Source organism: Belonocnema kinseyi, chromosome 5 (assembly GCF_010883055.1).
Source record: "Belonocnema kinseyi isolate 2016_QV_RU_SX_M_011 chromosome 5, B_treatae_v1, whole genome shotgun sequence".
NCBI lineage: Eukaryota > Metazoa > Arthropoda > Insecta > Hymenoptera > Cynipidae > Belonocnema > Belonocnema kinseyi.
In genome coordinates, this window is record NC_046661.1 from 59,987,450 (window position 1) to 60,010,457 (window position 23,008).

At 31.2% G+C, this 23,008-nt stretch overlaps 1 protein-coding gene across 2 annotated transcripts in view; it reads left to right on the forward strand.

Moving 5' to 3' along the window:
- Positions 1–23,008, forward strand: part of LOC117173527 (SLIT-ROBO Rho GTPase-activating protein 1-like) — a 348,789-nt gene that overhangs the window by 24,857 nt on the left and 300,924 nt on the right. Inside the window, exons 1-2 of one of the 2 annotated variants that reach the window (XM_033362165.1) lie at positions 1,998–2,623; positions 2,729–2,795. The exons of the other annotated variant lie outside the window; for it this stretch is intronic. Coding sequence (XP_033218056.1) covers positions 2,582–2,623; positions 2,729–2,795 — 109 coding nt within the window. The 5' untranslated portion in view covers positions 1,998–2,581. Of the gene's footprint in view, positions 1–1,997; positions 2,624–2,728; positions 2,796–23,008 lie in introns of those variants that run through there. 2 annotated transcript variants of the gene reach the window in all.

Consider the following 23,008-nt stretch of genomic DNA (forward strand, 5'->3'; position numbering starts at 1 on the left):
TGACATAAGTCTCCTTTTTATGTTTGACCTATGGTCAAACTTATAACGAAAATTGTGAAAATTAAAACAATAAGCCTGTACGCTGAAAATGAGGTCATTTTTACCGTTAAAATTTGAGCTATTAAACTGAAGGCTGAAAATTTCTTAAATTGTACAATTAGTGTTTTGGAAATTGTATTGGCATTTTAAAAGAGTATAATTAGTTTTTAAATTTTCGGAAGTTTTTCTTCTTTACTACCTAGAGGTAAAAAAAGTCGCTTCAATTTTTTTGGATTATAATCCTTTATTTTCTGAGAGATATTCCTATTTAATTTATCACCGTTTATCAGTGACTGAAATGCATTAGGAACAAATCGCCAAGACCCAACGATCAAAATTTTATACATATTTTTTAAAATAAATACTGTAGGAAAACCAGACGCTCATCCAAAATGGTGGTGAAACGGCGACCCCCCCCCCCCCGGATTGTTTTACTTACCGTAAAATGGCACATATGTATGTATAAACACAACGTGTCTGCACAATTTTGTGATGCCACCTACCCCCCAGGACCCTTCTCTTGGTCCGCGCCAAGGGAAAACCTCCAAATCATAAAATTCCCTATAAATAAAATATGTTTCTTAATCAATATTATTTATTTATTAAAATTACGATAATAAAATATTTTTATCGAGTAAACTTTTGTTTAATATTTAGTGTTAAAAAATTATTGTTTAAATGTAAAATTAAAATAATTCTACAAAAAATGTATAGAAAAAGTGATGTAAAAACACGTGTGCCTTAAACGGAAGAAAAATTCTCTCTAAATTTTCCTCGAAAATTATAACATTTTCCAAACAAATTTTGCAGGATTTAAATCAGCACTTATTTATTTCAAAGTTCCTTTTTAATTTTTTAAATTAACAATTCGATTTTTCGGAAGATTTTTTGTAATTTAAAAAAATACCATGCATATGTTCAAATAAAATATCTTATCCAGAAATGTTTTTTTTTCAATTATTGTTATTTTTAATTCAAACAATAATTTTCAAAACCTTTAAACGTTAAAAAAGTTGTTTCTTTGGTGTAAATATTTAATTATTCCAATAAAAAAAATTAATAAAAAAATGTATTAAGTACACATTTTTTTAGCATTGGTTTATCTCGAAATTTCATTCTGGTTTCTTTTTTTTTATTAAAAAATTATATTTTTCGAGAAAATTGTTGTACAATTTTTTAAAAAGACTATGTTCAGAAAACCTGGCTCAAGCTTCAGATCTGAAAAAATTGAATGATAGATGTCAAAATTTTCTAACCTTAAAAAATATTTCTACTGCTTTGCCGTCATATTTTACGAAGAATGAGAAAACAAGAATTCGGCTTCGTAGTATGGTGAGGGCAGCACCTCGATAGGGCAGAAAATGTGATGTCCTATATATATAGTTCCCCCACTCTGACACCGCGTATCGCATCTACGTTTATAATATCTTTGCCAATGTCCTTCCACTGCGAAACCCCTTCTGGGTTCTAGAAAATGTTCAAAGTTCGTATTTAAAACCTTAATTCCGATTGATCGAATCTTGCCATTTTTTTGTGCAACACGCCACCGCCGTAAAGAAAAATAAAAAATGCCAATTTTCAATTCTATTTATGTTTTAAAATTTTTGTTTAGACAGCGAAATTTTGAAAAAAAGAAAGTACATTCTTAGTGCTGTTTAAGATGATCTAGATTTTCAGTTATCTTTGCTTGCAAACTTTTGCAAGGGCGATTCAATTTTTAAGAAATATTGTAACAGGGAAGTTGAGAAATATTAATATGTATTTGACCGCAAAGCCTGATTGACTTCTGATTACGGAAGAGGATTGTCGGTCCAAGGATGTGTATTGTACGCTCCTGGCTGCGCTACCTTTCCTCTCCCATATATTTCTTCCTCTCAAATTACATGTCTTCTTTTCTATATGTAAAATTTTACACGCTTGATGTAGAGTGTAGGCTACAACTCTACACTTTACTAGTATACAGTCCCACAGTTCTGCATAATTATTCTCATGAAATTTTCTGTTTTCTTCGACGGAAAAATAAGATAAATTTACGAAGCCGGAGAAACGTGTGAAGCAAATGTGCATGTTGAAAGAAAGAGGCGATTAACCGTTGGAGTTTGATGAATACGGGGAAGCGAGAGCGAGATGGAAAATTCTAGTTGCCTGGCAACCAGCCAGCCAGCCATCAGTTCGATCCCAGCCAGTCAGCAGCAGCAGCTACCCCCTTGCCAAAGCGCATAACGCGAAACGCAAGATGGCAAGGAACCGTCAAAGTAGAACTTGCTAGTCAACTATTCTTGGCTGTCGGTTAAAAATTATCAGTAATTCAGTGTTCCAAAGTGTTAGCGCGATTTTATGTGTATTGAGTGTGTACTATAGGAGTTCATCCGGAAGATCTGTGACGTTGATCTGGAACTATTGTGTCCTTTGTGTGTCGAGAATTCATCGGCACGGGTTGTATTGTTATGGTAGCCACCAAAATGACAGATTGACAGAGAGTGTATGAATATGGTGAAATCTAGTAGAGTAGATACTACAGTGAATCTACTAATAAATTTCAATGAATTTCTACATGCTACATTTGTGCATATGTCCGAAAACAGTAAGGCATCTTGAATCCGGTATCTCCATCGACTTCCGCTTTTCAATAAGCGACCCTTATAAACGTCTAATGTCACTCGTCAATTGAGCAATAATTATGTTCCAGTGTATTATCCAACAGAGGAACGGCTGGATTCACCCAGCCAGTCCTGACACAAAGGATGTCTTTCCAGGTTTGTTTATTTTAATATGGGCAGTTTAAAACGCGAATTAAAAGAACTGTTTTTGATTGATGGGCCTACATAGTTTTTTATTCTCTATGCATGTAATAATAGATTAAATGTTAAAATTTGCATTTGAAAAATTTGTGGAACTAAAAGCTTATATTTCGCGCGACGTCAAATTTAAAACTGGCAATGATATAAACGTTAAAATTTACTTTTCACATAAAAATTTAAAGGAAAACCATCTTCTCACTATCTTTACTACAGATCGTAAAAGTTCTTTATCTTTAAAATTTGTCATGCTTTTAAGCTGAAAGTTTACATGTTAAAAGTCAATAATTTATTATAATTATAATGGCTTATTATAATGGCTGGGAAACCAGGAATTTTGTTCTCCAGGAAAAAACCCGCGAATGATAGGGAATCTATTTAGTTACTGGATTTTTCCCTTGATTCTGCTAAAATACGAAACTTAAGTATTTTGATAATAATATATATTTATTTATGTCTTTTTTTTATTTCACAAAAGATCACGAATTTTCCAAGCGCTTCATCCAAATATTTAGGAAAAAATGTTAAGGCGGCCGTGTACTAAACCTTGCAGAAATAATTGATCGCGATCGATTGGAAACGGTAGAACGAACATCTAATCGTGCCGAATCATATTTTGTAATCGTTTTAACATGATTGCCAACGATTGGCCCTTTGCGTTAGGTGTATTTTCACTTCAACCAACAGCTAACTTCACTTTGTTCAGTGCCGAGGGGACTAATAAAGATAAATTTTGTGTCAAAAATGACATAGTTCACTTTTTCACCAAACATGAAATAGTTCAATTTTCAACCAAAATTATGAGTTTTCAAAAAAGAAGATTAAATTTCTATTGGAAAGACAAATTTTCAACAGAATACATATATTTCCAACTGAATGCATGAAAACAAAAGGATATATTTTTTACTTAAAGAAAATGAATTTTTAACAAAATTGTTAAATTTTCAACTAAAAAATTGTATTTCAAATAATATACAATTCGCAATAAAAGAAGTTAATTTTCAACTAGAAAAGAACACATTTTCAATAAAAAATGAAATAGTTCAGTTTCCTGTAAGCAAAATTAATTGTCATCTAAAAAAACCAATTTTTCAGTATAATAGTTGCATGTTTAACTATAGAGATGCATTTTCAACCAAAGTTAAGAGAATCTTCAACCAAAAAAATTACTTTTTAACACAGTAGTATAACTTTGTACCAAAAAGGATTAATTTTAAACGAAAAATTGAATAGTTGATATTGCAAACCAAAAATATTTTAACGTCAAATAAAAAAACAGTTGAATTTAAAAAAGACGAATTTTAAATAAAATATTTTTAAGTTCAACATGTAATTTTGAAAATGAATTTGCAATTTACGAAGAAATTTGAAACCAAAAATGAAATAGTTCATTTTTCAGTTAAAAAAATAATTTTGCACCAAAATAGGAGGTTTGATCGAGATACTTAAATTTCCAACTAAAAATAATAAATTTTCAATCGAAAAGATGAATTTTCAAACAAAAAGATTAATTTTCTACCAAAAAGTCAAGTTGTCAACTAAAAAATTAATTTAAAAAAAAATTAACAAAATAGTTAAATTAAAAACCAAAGAAATGAATTTTTAACAGAAATAAATGAATTTACACACAAGAATAATTTTCTAAAGGTCAATTTTCAAATACAGTTGAATTTTCAACTAAACTGGAAGATCTTACGCGCGTGACCCACTAATTTACTTTTAATTATTCTATTTGGAAATTAAGTTCAAGAAAATGCCACGATAATCATTTTTTCTTAAATAACTTCTATTTATACTCGACTTCCATGGGTACCATATACGACGAAAGACGGACTGTGTACTGGAATTTTGAAAACTCGAATAAACTCGGGAGGTGGTTTTCTGTAGTTCTCCTCTCATCTGATCAAATTTTGAGGCAAATGCGAGTATTTCGAGCAAACTCGTATGTAGCGGCATTGTAACTAAACCTTAGTAAAAAGAAAAACTGACCCTATTCGTTGAAAAATAGCCAAATACTAAACTTTTTATGAAACTTCGTTCAATAATTAATAATTCTGGTAAATTTAATAAATAACTTAGAAAAGAGTAATCACAAAGACAATCTTAGTTAACTTCGTAAACAAATTTGAGTAACACTCCAACTCTGAATGTTTCTGAAAATTGTTTGAATGATTAATAATTATTATAAATTTACAAAGTAACGTGGAAAATGATCATCGAAAGACATTCTTAGTTCATTCCGTAAACAAATTATGCCTCTTCCTTGAAGAATAGCCAAGCTATAAATATGTTGATAAACATTTATTAAAAAATCAATAGTTGTAGTTTTTCAAAGCATCAGAGAACAAAAATCATCGGAAAGATATTGTTAGTTAATTATTGTAAAAAATGAAGCCTACTCGTAGAAAGAAAAGCAAACTCTTAATTTTTCAATTGAAATTCTTTCAATAATTAATAGTTCTTGTAAATTTAGAAAGCAACCTAGAAAAGAGTCCTCGAATGGACATTCCTAGTTGATTTCGAAAACAAATTACCTCGTCTAAATTTCTAATTAAAAGTGTTTAAATTACTAATATTTCTTGTAAATTTACAAAGAAATAAATATTCTTGGTTGACTTCGTAAACAGGTTTACTTGTAGAAAGAAGGGGAAACACTTAAGTTTTTAATTAAAATTGTTTAAATAATTAAAGGTTCCTGTAAATTTGCAAAGCAATATAGAAAAAAGTCATCGGATAGACATTCTTAGTTGACACCGTGAACAAATTGATTCGTAGGATAAAGGCCAAACTTTTAATTTTGTCATTGAAATTGTTTAAATAATTAATAGTTGTTGTAAATTTGCAAACCCATATAGAAAAGAGTCATCCGATAGACATTCTTAGTTTATTCCGTAAACAAATTTTCTTGCAGAATTCGTCGAAAGAAAGTCAGTTTTAGTTTTTTGATCGAAATTGTTTAAATAATTATTAGTTCTTGTAAATTTGGAAAGCAACATACAACAGAGTCATTGAATAGACTTTCTTAGTTGACTCCGTAAACAAATTGATTCGTAGAAAAAAGGGCAAACTCTTAACTTTGCAATTAAAATTGTTTAAATAATTATTGGTTTTTTTGTAAAGCAACATAGAAAAGAGTGAGATGACTCCGTGAACAAATTCACTCGTAGAAAAAAGTCAAACTTTTAATTTTTAAATTAAAATTGTTTAAATGATTAATAGTTCTTGAAAATTTATAACGCAACATAATAAATTAAACGTATTCTTTAAAGAAGAGCCATTTATGAAAATTGTGTAAATAATTACAATGTTTTAAGATTAAATAAATGCTAAAAGCCATAAATGAGCTTCACTCATGAGTCTGAAGTTCCCAACGTTTACAAAAAACGAAAAAATCGAAAAATAAAATACTTGAAAAGTCAAAATGTTTGCATTCTTTATGATAGTATTATGTGCCAAAAGTCCCATCTTAAAGTTTCAGCCCTCTAGCGTATGTGGAACCCACCCCAAATCAACCCCTAAATATAATAAAATTCGTAAAAATACACAATTTCGAAAAGTCAAAATGTTTTTGATGATTATCGCTGTATTTAGAGCCAAAAGTACCACAAAGAAGTTTCATCCCTCTAGTGCATGTAGAACACACCCCAAATCAACCCCTCCATATTATAAAATTCGTTAAAAATACGCAATTTCGAAAAGTCAAAATGTTTTTAATGATTATCGCTGCATTTAGTGCCGAAAATGCCAACGAAAAGTTTCATCCCTCTAGTGCATGTGGAACACACCCCAAATCAACCCCTGCACACTATAAAATTCGTTAAAAATACACAATTACGAAAAGTCAAAATGTTTTTAATGATTATCGCTGCATTTAGAGCCAAAAGTACCACAAAAAAGTTTCATCTCTCTAGCGCATGTGAAACTTTTTGGTGGCACTTTCGGCACTAAATGCAGCGATAATCATTAAAATCATTTTGACTTTTCGAGATTGTGTATTTTTAACGAATTTTATAGTGTGCAGGGGTTGATTTGGGGTATATTCCACATGCACTAGAGGGATGAAACTTTTTAATGGCACTTTTCGGCACTAAATTCAGCGATAATAATTAAAAACATTTTGACTTTTCGAAATTGTGTATTTTTAACGAATTTTATACTGTGCAAGGGTTGATTTGGGGTGTGTTCCACACGCACTAGAGGGATGCAACTTTTTAGTGGTACTTTCGACATTTAATGCAGCGATAATCATTTAAAACATTTTGACTTTTCGAAATTGTGTATTTTTAACGAATTTTATAGTGTGCAAGGGTTGATTTGGGGTGTGTTCCACACGCACTAGAGGGATGAAACTTTTTAGTGCTACTTTCGGCACTAAATGCAGAGATAATCATTTAAAACATTTTGACTTTTCGAAATTGTGTATTTTTAACGAATTTTATTATATTTAGGGGTTGATTTAAGGTGGGTTCCACATACGCTAGAGGGCTGAAACTTTAAGATGGGACCTTTGGCACATAATACTGTCATAAACAATGAAAACATTTTGATTTTTCAAATATTGTATTTTTCGTTTTTTTCGTTTTTTGTAAACGTTGGGAACTTCAGACTCATCTTCACTCGAATTCGGCAAGATTGCTGTAACTTAATCGCTAGGAATGTTTACATCCAATAACGTAAACAGATCCCTCGAACGTCCCTTTTTCACTTTTCTATTACTATATGGGAAGCTGAGACCAACTTTCAACTATAGGAATGATCAATTTTCAAGAACAAAGAAACGAATGGTGCAATTGCACAATAGGGGCGTCACCTGTTTTTTTGCTGAGAAAACAGTCTTTTTCTACAACAAAATATTAGAATCTTTAATTGAACGATAAATAAAGCGATTTAACCAGACAGAAGTTTAAAATTATTGTTACTTTTGTTACTACGATATCTCAAATATGGGTGTGTCACGATATCGGAATGATCATATGGAACTCATCGTTTAGGTGCTCTTAAAAATCCAAACGGTCAGAAACACCCCTTTGACAGGTCACAAAAATAATGTTGTCAACACCCTACCCTTTTCTAACGTTTCGTCGGGGCAGGAAGGCACCGCTATGACTAGTAAAAAGAATAATGTTGGAAAAATCACTACCCATTTCCAACTTCTCGTTAAATATGATCATTACGATATATCGTGATAGACCCATATTTTTGAGACATTTTACTAACAAAAGTAACAATAATTAAAAATTTTTGTCTCATCAAATCAATTCATTTATCGTTCAATTAAAGATTCTAATAGTTTATTACCGAAACAATTTTTTGTCAGCTAAAATAGAGGTCCCTATTCTGCAATCTAACCAAACGAATTTTTAGAAATGAGTTAGATTTTTAACCGAAAAATATTTTTTGAACCAAAAGGATTAACATTTTTTTTATTGAAAAAACAAATATTTCGCTTTCGGTCCACTGGGAATCGAACCACAGAACTTCTGTAAATAAAAAGGTTAACTGTTAAGCATCAAGATTCATTTTTAACCAAACCAGACGAATTTTGAATAAAATATATGAATTTATATTCAAATCGTTAATTTTTAAACTGAAAGAAGCGAGTTTTTAACCAAAAATGGACAGGTTAAATTCTCAGTTAAGCAATTTTTAACGAAAAAAACAACTGATTTTCATCAATACAACGTGAAATTTAATAGTCGATATTTTAACCAAAAAATATTTTAAATTAGCAGCCGTTGAATTCAACCAAAAAGGAAGAATTTTCAACAAATCATGTAATTTTTCAAGTAAAAAGATCAGTTTTTACCTAAAAATAAAAAATAAAATCAACTAAAGAGCAGAAACTGTAACCCATACAATTATAATAAAAAACAGTTGAATTCAATCAATCAAAAAAAGACGATTTTTCTCCAAAACAGTTGGTTTTTTTAATTTGAGAATATGATTGTTTTTAGTTTTTGCTATAAAAAATAAAAACCCTTTGAAAACATTTACTTCTAAACGTCCTTCCAATAAACAATAATGTTATGTTAATGAAATTCAGAACTATACAAGAAAAACGGACCGTACTCAAGATTTAAAATTTTCTCTTTTTAAGCTGAATAACTGACACTTTGACTCTATCATACGAACGAACTATAAACTTTGATTAGTAATTTTTTATAAAAAACGCTATTTTTTATATATTAAATTTGAATTTTAGTAGGACTCGGACCCAAACATAACACGCACTATGACGAGCGGTAAGCTCCCTCTTTAGAGTTCTTAAATTCCCGCGAATTTAAGTTCAGGTTACATAACTGAGAATATGACAGAATTTAGGAGAATTTAAGAATAGATGATTTTTAACCATATTTTTATTATTCAGGTTATATCAGCGGTTGAATATAAATTTTTCTTATACGACATATTCAGGAATTACAGTGTTTCATATACAAATAAAATTTTTTTAATTGTATTAATTTATTTCAAACAAACAAAAAATCTAAATTATTGAACCTTCAAACCAGAAGACAAATTTTCTTTACAAAAATTCAATTTTCAAACCAAAAATATGACTGTTTGACAAAAAATTAATTTTACACGAAACTGATGCATTTTAATGCAAAAAAGGACATTTCAAACTAAAAAATAATTTGTTTGGAAAAAAGCGCGAATTTTTAACTAAAAAATATAAATCTTAAAAATAGAAAAGTTCCATTTTCTGTTAAAAAATGAATTCTAAACAAAACAAAAAAAGAAGTATTGTCCACTAAACATTTAAATTTTCATCCAGATATAAGCCTCCAATAACAAAATTTCACAATGTTGTTTAAGTTTGACCCAAGTAGTTGAATTTTCAATTAAAAAAGATTAATTTATGGCAAGATAATTAAACTTTTAACCAACGAGATAACTATTCAACTTAAAATATAAATCTTTAACAAAAAAAGTGATTTCTTAATAAAGCGATTCAACCAAATGTTTTAAACAAATTAGTTGAGTTATCAAGCGAAGAAGGACGATTTTAAACCAAAAAGTTGAATTTTCATACAAAAAATAAAATTTCTTCTATAACAGATGAAGTTTAAATCAAAATGATAAATTTTCAAAAAAATAGTTGAATTTTCTGTTGAAAAAAATGTTAGTCGAGTTTTCACGATCAAGCTATGCATTTTTGAGAAAGAAATAATTTTCTACCAAAAAATTAAATTCTCTAGCAAATAGTTGCATTTTTATAAAAAAATATGAATTTTATCTTAAATCAGAAGAATTTTTTGTAACATAAAAGTTGAATTTTCATCCAGAAGAGATTCCAGTTAACTCAGTAACATCAAAAATTGAATTTTTATAACAAAAAATAGTCAGGTTTTCAAGAAAATATTATAATAGCTTAATTTCTAATCAAACAGTTGCATTTTTATCAAAAAAAGATTTCATTTCTGCTAAAGCAAGGTAAACTTTAAAATGAAAAAGACAAACCTTTAAAAAAAGAGTTGAATTTTCAACCGAAAAGTTCACGAAAAAATGCAATTTTTTATTAATTTAAATAAATTCTGAGAATCTCATAAATTCTCAGAGAATTTATATCTCGGTTATATTCTCGGTAATATTCTCACTCTCGTTACCGTTCTCAAAGTATTATAATCGGTTCAGAACTCTATCCCCCTTTCGCAACCGCTTCTAATCGGGTACTCCAAAGTTGGCACGTGATGGCAGAACTTTACTCTAGCGGGACTTATTTAAGAACCGTCATTTACTTTTTTGGAATAATATAAATTTGAAACAGTATATGAAGGGTCCTCGGGCGTAAGTTCCTTTACTGGCAAAACTCGAATTTTATGGGACACACAAAACTGTCTAACTTTAATGCATTTTATTTTTGTTTTAAAACAGAAAAGCACTGTTTAGCTATTAATTAGTGTTCCCGCCGAGCGAGAAATCCCAAGGAACGAGACATACCAGCTTGTCTCGGTTTTTCTCGTCTCGTTTTGCCTCGTCTTGTGGTGTCTTTCCCCGTTTCTCGCGGGAGCGTTCTTTTGCCAGTCTGACGCGCCAATGCTCAATAGCGTTTTGTAATGAATAGTTTAAGCGGAAATATGATTTCATATTATATTTATCTGTCCATTGCTGATTAGTTTGATATGAAACACGACTATATTTCGGGTTTTTTAAACATTTAACTTTACTGATTTAGCACTGATGTGGTTTGTTCGGTCGTAGCCGTATCAATGACAAACGAAAACGGTCGCGGATTCGTATGCTATAATGCAGACGGTCAAACGCATGCAACACCCTCCGTCAAGCAAATGAGCGTCAATAGTTTCAGCGCCTCGAAACCATCGCCGCTTCGGACAGAGACGCACACAGTTTCGAGCTGAGACGGCTGCGGATCACTAACGTTGTGTGGGATGGCATTACGCTGTGCGTCGCTGTCCGAAGCGGTGATGGTTTCGAGGCGCTGAAACTATTGGCGCTCATTTGCTTGAGGGGGGTGATGCAAGCGTTTGACTGACTGCACTGTAGCATACGAATCCGTGACCGTTTTCGTTTGTCATTGATAGGGCTACGACCGAACAAACCACATCAGTGCCGTGGTTTCTGCTACGAGGCCCGTTAAAGATTTTTTCCGCGTGCCTACGAGACTTTAGAAAAGTATCGAAAACTGTAATTTGTCAATTGTGAATTCTTTTTTGTTGAAGGTCCTTCGGCTTTAACGAACACATTCTCATCACGTATCCTTTGTTTTGCACTCGATTTTGTCAAAAATGTGAACTTTCTACATTATGTTCAACACTATTATTAATGAGAGAATGTGTTATATTCTGGTCATACGGTCCAATATAAATAAAAATAAATTCAGATGTCAATGAATCTTTATTCGTCAATTTTAATTGATATAACCAACGTACGTTTCAACCCAGTTGCAGGTCTTCTTCAAGGTAATACATCACCCAATCTAAAAATTTTTAACAATATGTAATACATTTGAAAGAATTAAAACATTTTATTTAAAAAAAATTGTATTGTGTATAAATTTACCTGTACAATTTTGATATTAAAATCCAAAACAAGACATGTCAATTGTGCTTTAATCTTTACAAAGGAGCATAATTTTGGAGTGAACCCATTTTGCTAATTGTCAGAAGTTCAAAATTTTTGTTTGTATACATAATTTGAAATGTCCCCTTTTTAATATATAAGACAACCATATAAAAACTTAAAAATTTGAAGCCTCAAAATGAAAATAGGCTCCAAATTAAATAATATTAACTACATTTTAAAATCAATTTTAACCACAACAGTTACTTATTGTTTGGAAGGACAAACATGGACTAACGAATACATAAGAAATAAAGTCAATTTTACATGAGTAATTAAAAAGGGCCGATTTTAAAATGGAGAATTTAATGAAAAGTGCGCCAAAGTAAATTAAATAAATTTTTTTTTTAATTATGTAATAATTGATGTATAAATAATTTTTTATAAAATAGTCTGATAAATTTTATTCACATTTAATATTTCAGTTTTTAAATTGATGGAATTTTTAATAAACTTATTTATTAAAATAGACTCTAATATTTTTCTTTTTTGAGTATTGTTTTCACTAGCTAAAATTTTTATATTATTAATCTCAAAATCAAAATAGTGATCAAATTGCCATGCATGTTGTGACAAGCCAATATTTTGATTGTCTAATTCACAATTTCGTTTGTGTTCATAAATACGAGTTTTTAATCTCCTACCCGTCTCACCAATATAAATCTTATTACAACCTTTACAGTTTATCATATATACTAAACCAGATACGATTTCTTTGTTATCTTTGTCTTTTTTTTTAAACAAAGAAAACTTATTAAGTGTGTGGTTGTTTGTAAAATATACATTAATTTTATATTCTTTTAATAATTTCTAAGACGCTCAGAAAGACCTTCAGTATAAGGAAATGAAACCTTTAGATCATATTTATTATGTTTCAATCCATTTTTTATTTTTAGATGATTTATTATAAATTTCATGGATTCTTTCTTTAATGATTTTGTTTACTAATTGGAGTGGGTAATTATTTTGTACAAGAGTATTTTTTAGTTAATCTAAATTTTCTTTGCGGAATTGAATATTACTTAATTTAACGCATCTATCAATAAGACCTTTTATTAGACCAATTTTTTGAGAAAATAAATGATGAGAATTATAATTCAAATAATGTCCTGACCAAGATGCTTTTTTATACCAATTTTTTATTAAATTTCCCTCTAATAAATCTAGATAAGAAATAGAGTTATTTTCCTCTTTTTCAATCGTGAACTTAATTCAATTTTCCATATTCTTGAAAGTCTTAATGAATTCATCTATTTTATCAGTAGGAACAATTGCTAGGATATCGTCTACGTATGTTTCATAAAGAGTAGGTGTAAAAGTTTAACTATCCAGAGCCTTTCTCTCTAAATCTTCCATGACTAAATTTGATACAATAGGGGATAATGGGAAACCCATAGTACAACCTGAAACTTCTTTAACAAATTTAGTATTAAAAGAAAAATCTGTGTTATTTAATACTGTCCTAGTGGCAATAATACATTCATTTTTGGGGATTTTTGTTAAATTATGGTTTAAATTTAATTTTTTTTCTATGCAATCGCAATTAGCAAATCATCGCAATTAGCAAAAAATCTGACAATTAGCAAGATGGGCTCACTCCAAAATTATGCTCCTTTGTAAGGAATAAAGCACAATTGAAATGTCTTGTTTTGGATTTTAATATCAAAATTGTACAGGTAAATTTATAGACGATACAATTTAAAAAAATAAAATTGGTTAATTCTTTCAAATGTATTACATATTGTTACATCGTAACAATTTATTTATAATTTAATTTTTATCTAAGTAGTTTTCTACAAGATTTCCATTTATTATTTTATTTTTTGAATTGTATTCAGCCTTCTAAATTTATTATTCCGTCGACAAGGGGACGTGCAACATCTGCTATTTTTCTTATGTATATTTTTCTTAAGTGTTATTACCGGAAACTTTCACTTTCAAAACCATTAGTTTCAGGGACCTTTTACCTTATTTTATGTTCATCCTTTCAAGGACTCAGCATATTGTCCCAGCTTAGGGCCTCTTGAGACGTTTATTACTTATAGCTGTACACATGGGCCCTTGGCCACTTTTACTACAAATTTGGAAAAGTACGAATTTTGTAACGTCAGAAAGAAGGCGTGTCTGCTTCCCTTCTCTAAGATTCTACTACCAATTAGAGAGAGTCTAATATCCTCTCCACCTCTGTATCAATGATCTGCGATGCCACCAATGTTCACCCCTTACTCAAAATCTTCAGATACAATTCTAACTACCTAGTGAACACTCGACATCATCTCGAGCCCATTTTCCCAAAAGATATTTAAACCTTGTCATACTCGTCATTGTCAGTTTCCGTCTTGTAAATTTTAGTGCTGTCTTTTAATAAATATTTACTTACGTCAACATATTCTTGAACCTCATTCCACAAAAAACACATATTGTTCAAAAATTTTAGATTAGGTGATGTCATTTTCTTTTAGATCCCAATCTTCCCATACTCGGTCTGCCATCCTTTTCAGGAACCTTTGATACCTGGTTAGGATTTAGAGATATCTTTCATTCTATGGTGCATACAAATTTTCAAGTTCCATCTATATTTAAATTCCATTATTTAAAATCATGTGTCACAGGCGAAGCAGCCGAGGTAATAGCGTCGCTGGAATCATCTAGCGAAAATTATGAAATTGCATAGAACTTGTTAACCGATCGCTACGATAATCGTAAATTTATCGCGGAAAGTTACGTAAGAGCTCTTTTTAACATTCCATTTGTTTCTAAAGAATTCTCGGTTCGCGCTCTATTAGACAAATTACAACAACATATCAGAGCTTTGCCCGCGCTAAATCAACCAGTCGATCAATGGGACTTGGTTCTCATTCACGTTATTAAAGATAAACTTCCAACTAACCTCCGCGAAAATGGGAAGAGTTCTCCGGAACTTCAAAAATTCCGATTATAAAAGAATTAACAATATTTTTAGAGCGCAGATCGAAATCACTCGGTCCTTTCAGATACAAAATAATTTTAATAAAGGTCTAAGGGTCAATGACAGACCCACGTCAGGTCAAAGTTCACATCCACCACGCGCCTTTTCGTCTACGATTCCTTCTAATACACAAAATACAATAACTCAAAAATTATGCCCCATTTGTCAAGGGAATCATGCTATCTACGTATGTAATCATTTCTTAAAGTTAGGCCCTCAAGAGCGGTTCAGTGAAGTAAAAAATGCATCATTATGCGTAAATTGCCTACGCGGTTCTCACCGTCCAGTAGATTGTCGCTTAAGGGGGTGTCAAAAATGTCATAAGCGACACAATTCCTTGTTACATTTTGAACAAAGAAAGGAAAATCAGGTGAAATCAACTGCTGAGCCTGTAGCTTCCACAAGTACGTATCACTTAAGAGTCCCTTCTGAAGTATATTTAGATACCGCAATCATCGATTTTCGCGAGTCAAGGTAACTATCAAACCTGTCGTATCATGTTAGACGGGGGCGCTCAATCGTGCACTATCACAAATAATTGCGTGTCGCGACTTGGTTTGCATAAATTCCTTTTCGAGATTGCACTCTTATCTCTAGATCACATGCAAACCAATATTAAATTCGCGACATCAGCTACACTCAAATCCAGATTTGATAATAAAAAACGTTACCTCAATCTCTTAGTAGTAAATCAAATTGCAGATGCAATGTCCAGTATGCCTCTCAATAGAAATCACTTTGAAATTCCGCCTAACATCTTTTTAGCTGACCCAAATTTCCATGAGCCAGCTCCTATTGACATAATTATCGGCGCAGAATTCGCGTATTCATTTTTGCGCACAGGTCAATTGCGAATAAAGGGGCACACTGCCGTCCTACAGAAAACTATTCTAGGCTGGATTATCGCAGTTAGGGTCTATAATCAAAATCGCAAAACGAATGATCGTTCAACAAACCTATTTTGTCTTTTTAATCAAAGCGAAAAATTGCCTATTTTATGGGAGTAAGATCCAGTTCAAACGACTTCCACGCACTCAAAAGAAGAGCAAATTTGCGAAACACACTTTGCAAATCACGTTCGGCGCGATGACGACGGCCGGTATATCGTGAAACTACCATTTAATGATAACACATGGGCCCTTGGCCACTTTTACTACAAATTTGGAAAAGTACGAATTTTGTGACGTCAGAAAGAAGGCGTGCCTGCTTCCCTTCTCTAAGATTCTACGACCAATTCGAGAGAGTCTAATATCCTCTCCACCTCTTTATCAATGATCTGCGATGCCACCAATGTTCACCCCTTACTCAAAATCTTCAGATACAATTCTAACTACCTAGCGAACACTCGACATCGTCTCGAGCCTATGTTCCCAACAGATGTTTAAACCTTGTCATACTCGTTATTATCAGTTTCCGTCTTGTAAATTCTAGTGCTGTCTTTTAATAAATATTTACTTACGTCAACATATTCTTGAACCTCATTCCACAAAAAACACATATTGTTCAAAAATTTTAGATTAGGTGATGTCTTACCTTGAAGAAGACCTGCAACTAGGTTGAAACGTACGTTAGTTATATCAATTAAAATTGACGAATAAAGATTCATTGACATCTGAATACATTTTTATTTATATTGGATCGTATGACCAGAATAAAACACATTCTCTCATTAATGATATTAACGGTCGAAGAAATTTCACAGCGTGAATAAACTCCAATCACTGAATTCTTAATATCAACACTATTATGTCAAATGTATAGTGTATTTATTTCTTTACATCGAGTTAGTGCTCCTTATTCAGATATTGCAAAATAATGTATGCATTTTATTTTTCATTATTGCTTTAATATTTTTTCCATATTTCTCACTAATTTTTATTCTCAGCTACCCTGAAAAATCTGTCATCTCATTAAATTTATATCATACATCAATGCATATTGTGCATTGGTTTTTAAACGTACGCATTTTCTTTATCTTGTTTTTGTAATAAAAAAGTGCGCATCCTATAAAAAAAAAAACAATTTTGTTAATAAACCTTTTACTACACCTTGTGTGGTTTTCCCATAAATTTAATTTATTTTCAATGTTGTCAAAAAGTGAGCAATAAAAAAAATGTGTAGATCTTTGTTGACTTCACAATTTTTGTCAAATCATCATTTGCCGTATCTTGTATAGTTTGACCGCAAAGTGAAATTTTAGATAAATTTTTTTTTTTTCAAAATTGGAATTTTTGATTTTTCAAGAAAATTCAAAAAGTTGATATGATAATCTTGTAGAGCCTTCAAAAAGCAGCATTTTTCCTCGTTTGACCTATTTATGTAATTTTTCTTAATGAAACAAAAAAAATGTACCAGGAGAAATCGTTTTTTTTTCTTAGTACTACCAACTAACTTGCCCTTTATTTTAGGACCCTAAAAGAGTGTATCATAGTCCAATCCAATATGTCAATTCTTTTGAAAGTTATCGTGCTAAGAAACTGAAAATCTACCCACACACTTACAAACAGACAGATGCATTCGTAAAAATCTGTTTTTCGGATTCAGGAGGTCCCAAAACGTGGACTTTTGACAAAAACAGAGTGGTATTAAATTTTGTTTTGCTTCTTTTACTTCTTTAGTTTGTTGAGGTGTGAGATTTTGGTTGTTTTTCCGTAACTTTGAGTATCGATGATTTACAATTATAACACTTTACGACGTAATTGCAGGTAATTGGTCCGGTAAAGAGCTATCTACTATCGCTTTTTTTGGGCGTTAAAGACTCATAATATGGTAGTTTTGAATACAATATTTTTAATATAAAGAGGTCGTAATTTTTTTTAGTCATGATTAACACCTAATTAACCTTATAATGTGAAATTAAGTTTTCATTAATTTAACTTTTTCAATTTTTCGTTTATTGAAATTGAAATACACAAAATGATAAACAAAATCCTTTTCATAATATCTTTATGGAAATCGGTCACTTTCTCTGCATGTTTATCGTGGAGAAAGGGGGGATTTTTTCGGGAGTGTGACAAAGTGAGTGCCACTCTTTTAAACTGTTTAACGCCTTCGAACGGGATAACTAAATAAAAAACAGGTATGTTAAGCTGACGTAACCACATCTGAGAATCGAGTTAAAACCTATTTCATAATGAAGGGCTCATTTAATGCTAATTTAATGCCCTATTGCAAAATGTAATGTTCCACTATTCTTTCAAAAACCCAGTGGTTACGCTAGCTTCACGTTAAGCTGACGGAACCCCATGTGAAATAAATGTAGAATCGAGGTCTGTCATATCACATAATGAAGGGCTTATTTAATGCTCATTTAATGTCCTATTGCCAAATTTAATGCTCCACTATTTTTTCAAAAAACTGGGGGTTACGCTAGCCTAAAGTTAAGCTGACGGAACCTCATGTGAAATAAATGTTGAATCGAGTTCTGTCATATCATATAATTAAGGGCTTATTTAATTCTTATTTCATGCCCTATTGCCAAACTTAACACTCCACTATTTTTCAAAAAACCGGGGGTTACGCTAGCTTAACGTTAAGCTGACGGAACCCCATGTAAAATAAACTTTGGATCGAGTTCTGGCATATAACATAATTAAGGGCTCATTTAATGCTCACCAGAAACATAAAAAATGATTTTCCAAAAGCCACCCCTAATACTGAAAAAACACCTTTAATATAAATGATGCACAAATTGTAAATCTGACCATACTATAATTAAGGCCTTAGCGTTTAGTCAGTATAATGGTTTTTAGTATTAGGGGTAGCTTTTAAAAAACAATTTTCGTGATTTTGGAGAGGATTAAATGAGTCCTTCATTATGTGATAGGACAGAACTTTCACGTAGGGTTCCGTCAGCTTAACATTAAGCTAGCGTAACCCTCGGTTTAATAAAATAAGGAGGAGCATTAAATTGGGCAATCGCTAATTAAATGAGCATTAAATGAGCCCTTAATTGTAGTATGGTCAGATTTACAATTTGTGTAATAATTATTATTATGGGTGGTTTTTCAGTATTAGCAGTGGCTTTTGGATAAAATTTTTTTGTGTTTTTGGATAGCATTAAATGGGCCCTTAATTATATGATAGGGCAGAACTCGAGGTATATTAAGCTGACGTAACCACATCTTCGAATCGAGTTAAAACCTATCTCATAATTAAGGGCTCATTTAATGCTAATTCAATGCCCTAATGCCAAATTTAATGCTGCACTATAAAAAAAAACAGGGGTTACGCTAGCTTAACGTTAAGCTAGGATTTTGAAATAAATTTTTTAATCGAGTTCTGCTATATCACATAGTTAAGGCTCATTTAATGCCACATTCCCAAATTTAATGATCCACTATTTTTTTTAAACCGAGGGTTACGCTAGCTTAACGTTAAGCTGACGGAACCCCATGTGAAAAAAACTTTGAATCGAGTTATATCCTATCGCATAATTAAAGGCTCATTCAATGCTCTCCAAAACCACAAAAAATTATTTTCCAAAAGCCACCCCCATTACTGAAAAACCACCCTTAATATAAATTATGCGCAAATTATAAATCTGACCATACTTTAATTAATGGCTCATTTAATGCCCCACTGCCAAATTTAATGCTCCACTTTTTTTTGTAACCGGGGGTTACGCTAGCTTAACGTTAAGCTGACTCACCCCATGTGAAATAAACGTTGAATCGAGTTATGTCATATCACATAATTAAGGGCTTATTTAATGCTCTCTAAAACCACACAAAATTATGCACAAATTGTAAATCTGACCATACTATAATCAAGGGCTCATTTAATGCTCATTTAATGCCTCACAGCCAAATTTAATGCTTTACTTTTTTTTAACCGGGGGTTACGTCAGGTTGCCGTAAGATAGCGTACCACCTGGTTTTTTTTTTAATAATAAGTGAGTGCTTAATTATTCTCTAAATTTGAATCAGTAAAAGGCGTAGCAATAATTAAAATCTGTAAGGATTTCTGCTGAAAATGACTAAAATCTCAATAATTGAAACTTAGACAGTATGCGGTATTAAAAAAAGTTAGAGTGAATACTTGCCTTATTTTCGCGTATCGCCTTATCGTTTAGCCAGCATAATCCCTATTTTTTTTCAAACGCAGAGGATTAGAATTGTTTAGAAGGCATAAACTTAGCCTTTAATGAGCCCTCAAATGTTATATGGACAGATTTACAATTTGTGAATAATTTATATTAAACCCTTAATTATAGCATTGTCAGATTTAAAATTTGTGTATAATTTATATCAAGGGTGGTTTTTCAGTATTTTTTTGGTGGTTTTGGAGAGTATTAAATAAGCCTTTAATCATGTGATAGCATATCATTCTATTCAACGTTTATTTCACATTGGGTTCCGTCAGCTTAATGTTAAGTTAGCGTAACCCCCGGTTTTTTTTTAAATAGTGGATCATTAAATTTGGCAATATGGCATTAAATAAGCATTAAATTAGCCCTTAATTATGTGATATGACAAAACTCGATTTAACGTTTATTTCACATGGGGTTCCGTCAGCTTAATGTTAAGCTAGCGTAACCCCCGGCTAAAAAAATAGTGGAGCATTAAATTTGGCAATATGGCATTAAATGAGCCCTTAATTATGTGATATGACAGAACTCGATTTAACGTTTATTTAACATGGGGTTCCGTCAGCTTAATGTTAAGCTAGCGTAACCCCCGGCTAAAAAAAATAGTGGAGCATTAAATTTGGCAATATGGCATTAAATAAGCATTAAATGAGCCCTTAATTATGTGATATGACAGAACTCGATTTAACGTTTATTTAACATGGGGTTCCGTCAGCTTAATGTTAAGCTAGGTAACCTCCGGTTTTTTGAAAAAATAGTGGAGTATTAAATTTGGCAATTGGGCATTAAATTAGCATGAAATGAGCCCTTAATTATGAAATAGGTTTTCACTTGATTCGAAACTGTGGATACGTCAGCTTTAACATAACTGGATCATTAAGCAAAGGCATCAGATAAAAACCTATGCGCATACAATCGGTGAATATGCATAATGAATGTCACACATATAGGGTCTCCTTACGACGCGATGAATCACATGTTTTCCTTATATATAATAGGCTTAAGTACTTCATTTGGCATTGCATAATATGGAGGGGGGGGGGGGCAAAATATTTAAGAGGTAGAAGTGTTCTTGCAAGAATTAAAGTAGATAAAATTCTGCGTAAAACTAAAAATCACATGTTTTTTTGTTTCTCTGTAGCTGGGATCCTGATGGCTAGATCTAAAAATGATCAACGAACGAATTAAAGTAGACGTAAATACCTATAATTTAAAAAAAAAAAAAAAACATTGTTCTATCTATAATAGATGGCGAGTTAGCACCTGCCAAAGTTGACCCATTTCGACCTGAATTTACAGATAAATGCCCGGAGTTCATTTTTATTGTAAATAGCTCGTTTCGAGGTTGTCGCAGAAGAATGACCCTAGAGAATGAATACGACAGGAGTTAATTCTGCATAAGTAAGAAAAAAATGTTCCTGTCCCTAATAGTTTACGAGTCATGACCTTGCAAAGTGTATCCTTAATCATTTCGGTGACTAAATCGCACCACGGAACGAAATTATGGCCATTTTCTTGACATATAAGTTTTTAAGTAAATGAATAGTAATAAATAAATTATTTAATTATCAAATTAATAATAATCAACCATAATAAAAAAATATTTAATAATTTTTAATCCACTTATATAAACAATTGTTTAAATAAATAAATTTCCATCACCCCTAAAGTGTGCATTTTTTGTAATTTTTTACTGAAATTTCTATTAGGGAGGTTTATTATAGATTAAAAATAAATGTTTCTTTATTTTGAATAAATAAACAATTGTTTAAACAAATAAATTGACATCACCCATAGAATGTACAGTTTTTGGAATTTTTACTACAATTTCTGACTGTACAGACCTAGACCTGAAGTTTACATTATGCTTCGACTGGATTTGAAATAGAGTTGTCCAAGAAATGCTTTTCGAGCTACAGGGCAGACACCCCCAAAAAAGTTTCCATTTACGGAGAAAGAAAATGCTGAATTTTTTTTTCGAAATTCGAATATTAAACGTGCCACTGGGTACTTCGAAAACCTATTTAATTTACATGGTGAAATTTTGAGTTTTAGACAAATTGAATTCATGTTCTAGGGTTTCATCGAAACGTGTCATTTTTTTAGGGAATTAAGAGGAGTGTCTACGAAATAAAACCATACTGATAACTTTGAATTCCAACCAACCCCAACCCTACCCGCAGTGCCCCAAATATGACCAGAGATGTTCTTTTCTTCAAATTGGTATCCTATGCTACTTTTTGTTGAATAATCACATCATTTTTATACATTTCTTTTCATGTTTAATACATGTCTATTTGTTTAAACAATCTTTATTTGCTCAAGCAATTATTTTTCGATAATTAAAAAAACGAAATAAAATAGAAGGAATACAATTAATTAATATTCTAAAAGTATTTTTTAAAAAGTAATTATTTAAACAAGTTATATTTGTTTAGACAATTAAAGAATGGTAAATGTATTCTTTCTATACATTATACAGTCAGAAACATAATTGTATGTTTTCTATTTTATTTGATTTTTTTAGCTATCGAAAAAAGACTGCCTGAGCAAATAAAGATTGTTTAAACAAATAGACATTTATTAAACATTAAAAAAATGTATCAAAATTATTATAATTGTTCAACAAAACGTAGCATAGGATACCAATTTGACAAAAAAGGACATATCTGGCTCAAGTTTAAGAAATTTTGCAAATAGAAAATTATTTATTGTTTACATAATTACGTAATGTTTTTAGAAAAATGTACTACTCCAAAAAATGACAAAATATTGCAATTTAATAAGAAAATAGTATTATTTTTTACATTTTTGGGGGATAAATGATTGTTTAAATAATCTACATTTATTTAAACAATTGAAAATGGTTTAAAATGTTAGGGTAAATATTCAAATTGCCCATTAGTAATTATTTGTATGAAAATACGACAGAAATTGAGCCGCCGCATGGAAGAACGGGATATAAAATATTTTTCGAGGAGTGGGAGGGCCCTTGTAGGTTTATGAAGACATTGTTGAATTTATATTTTTTAA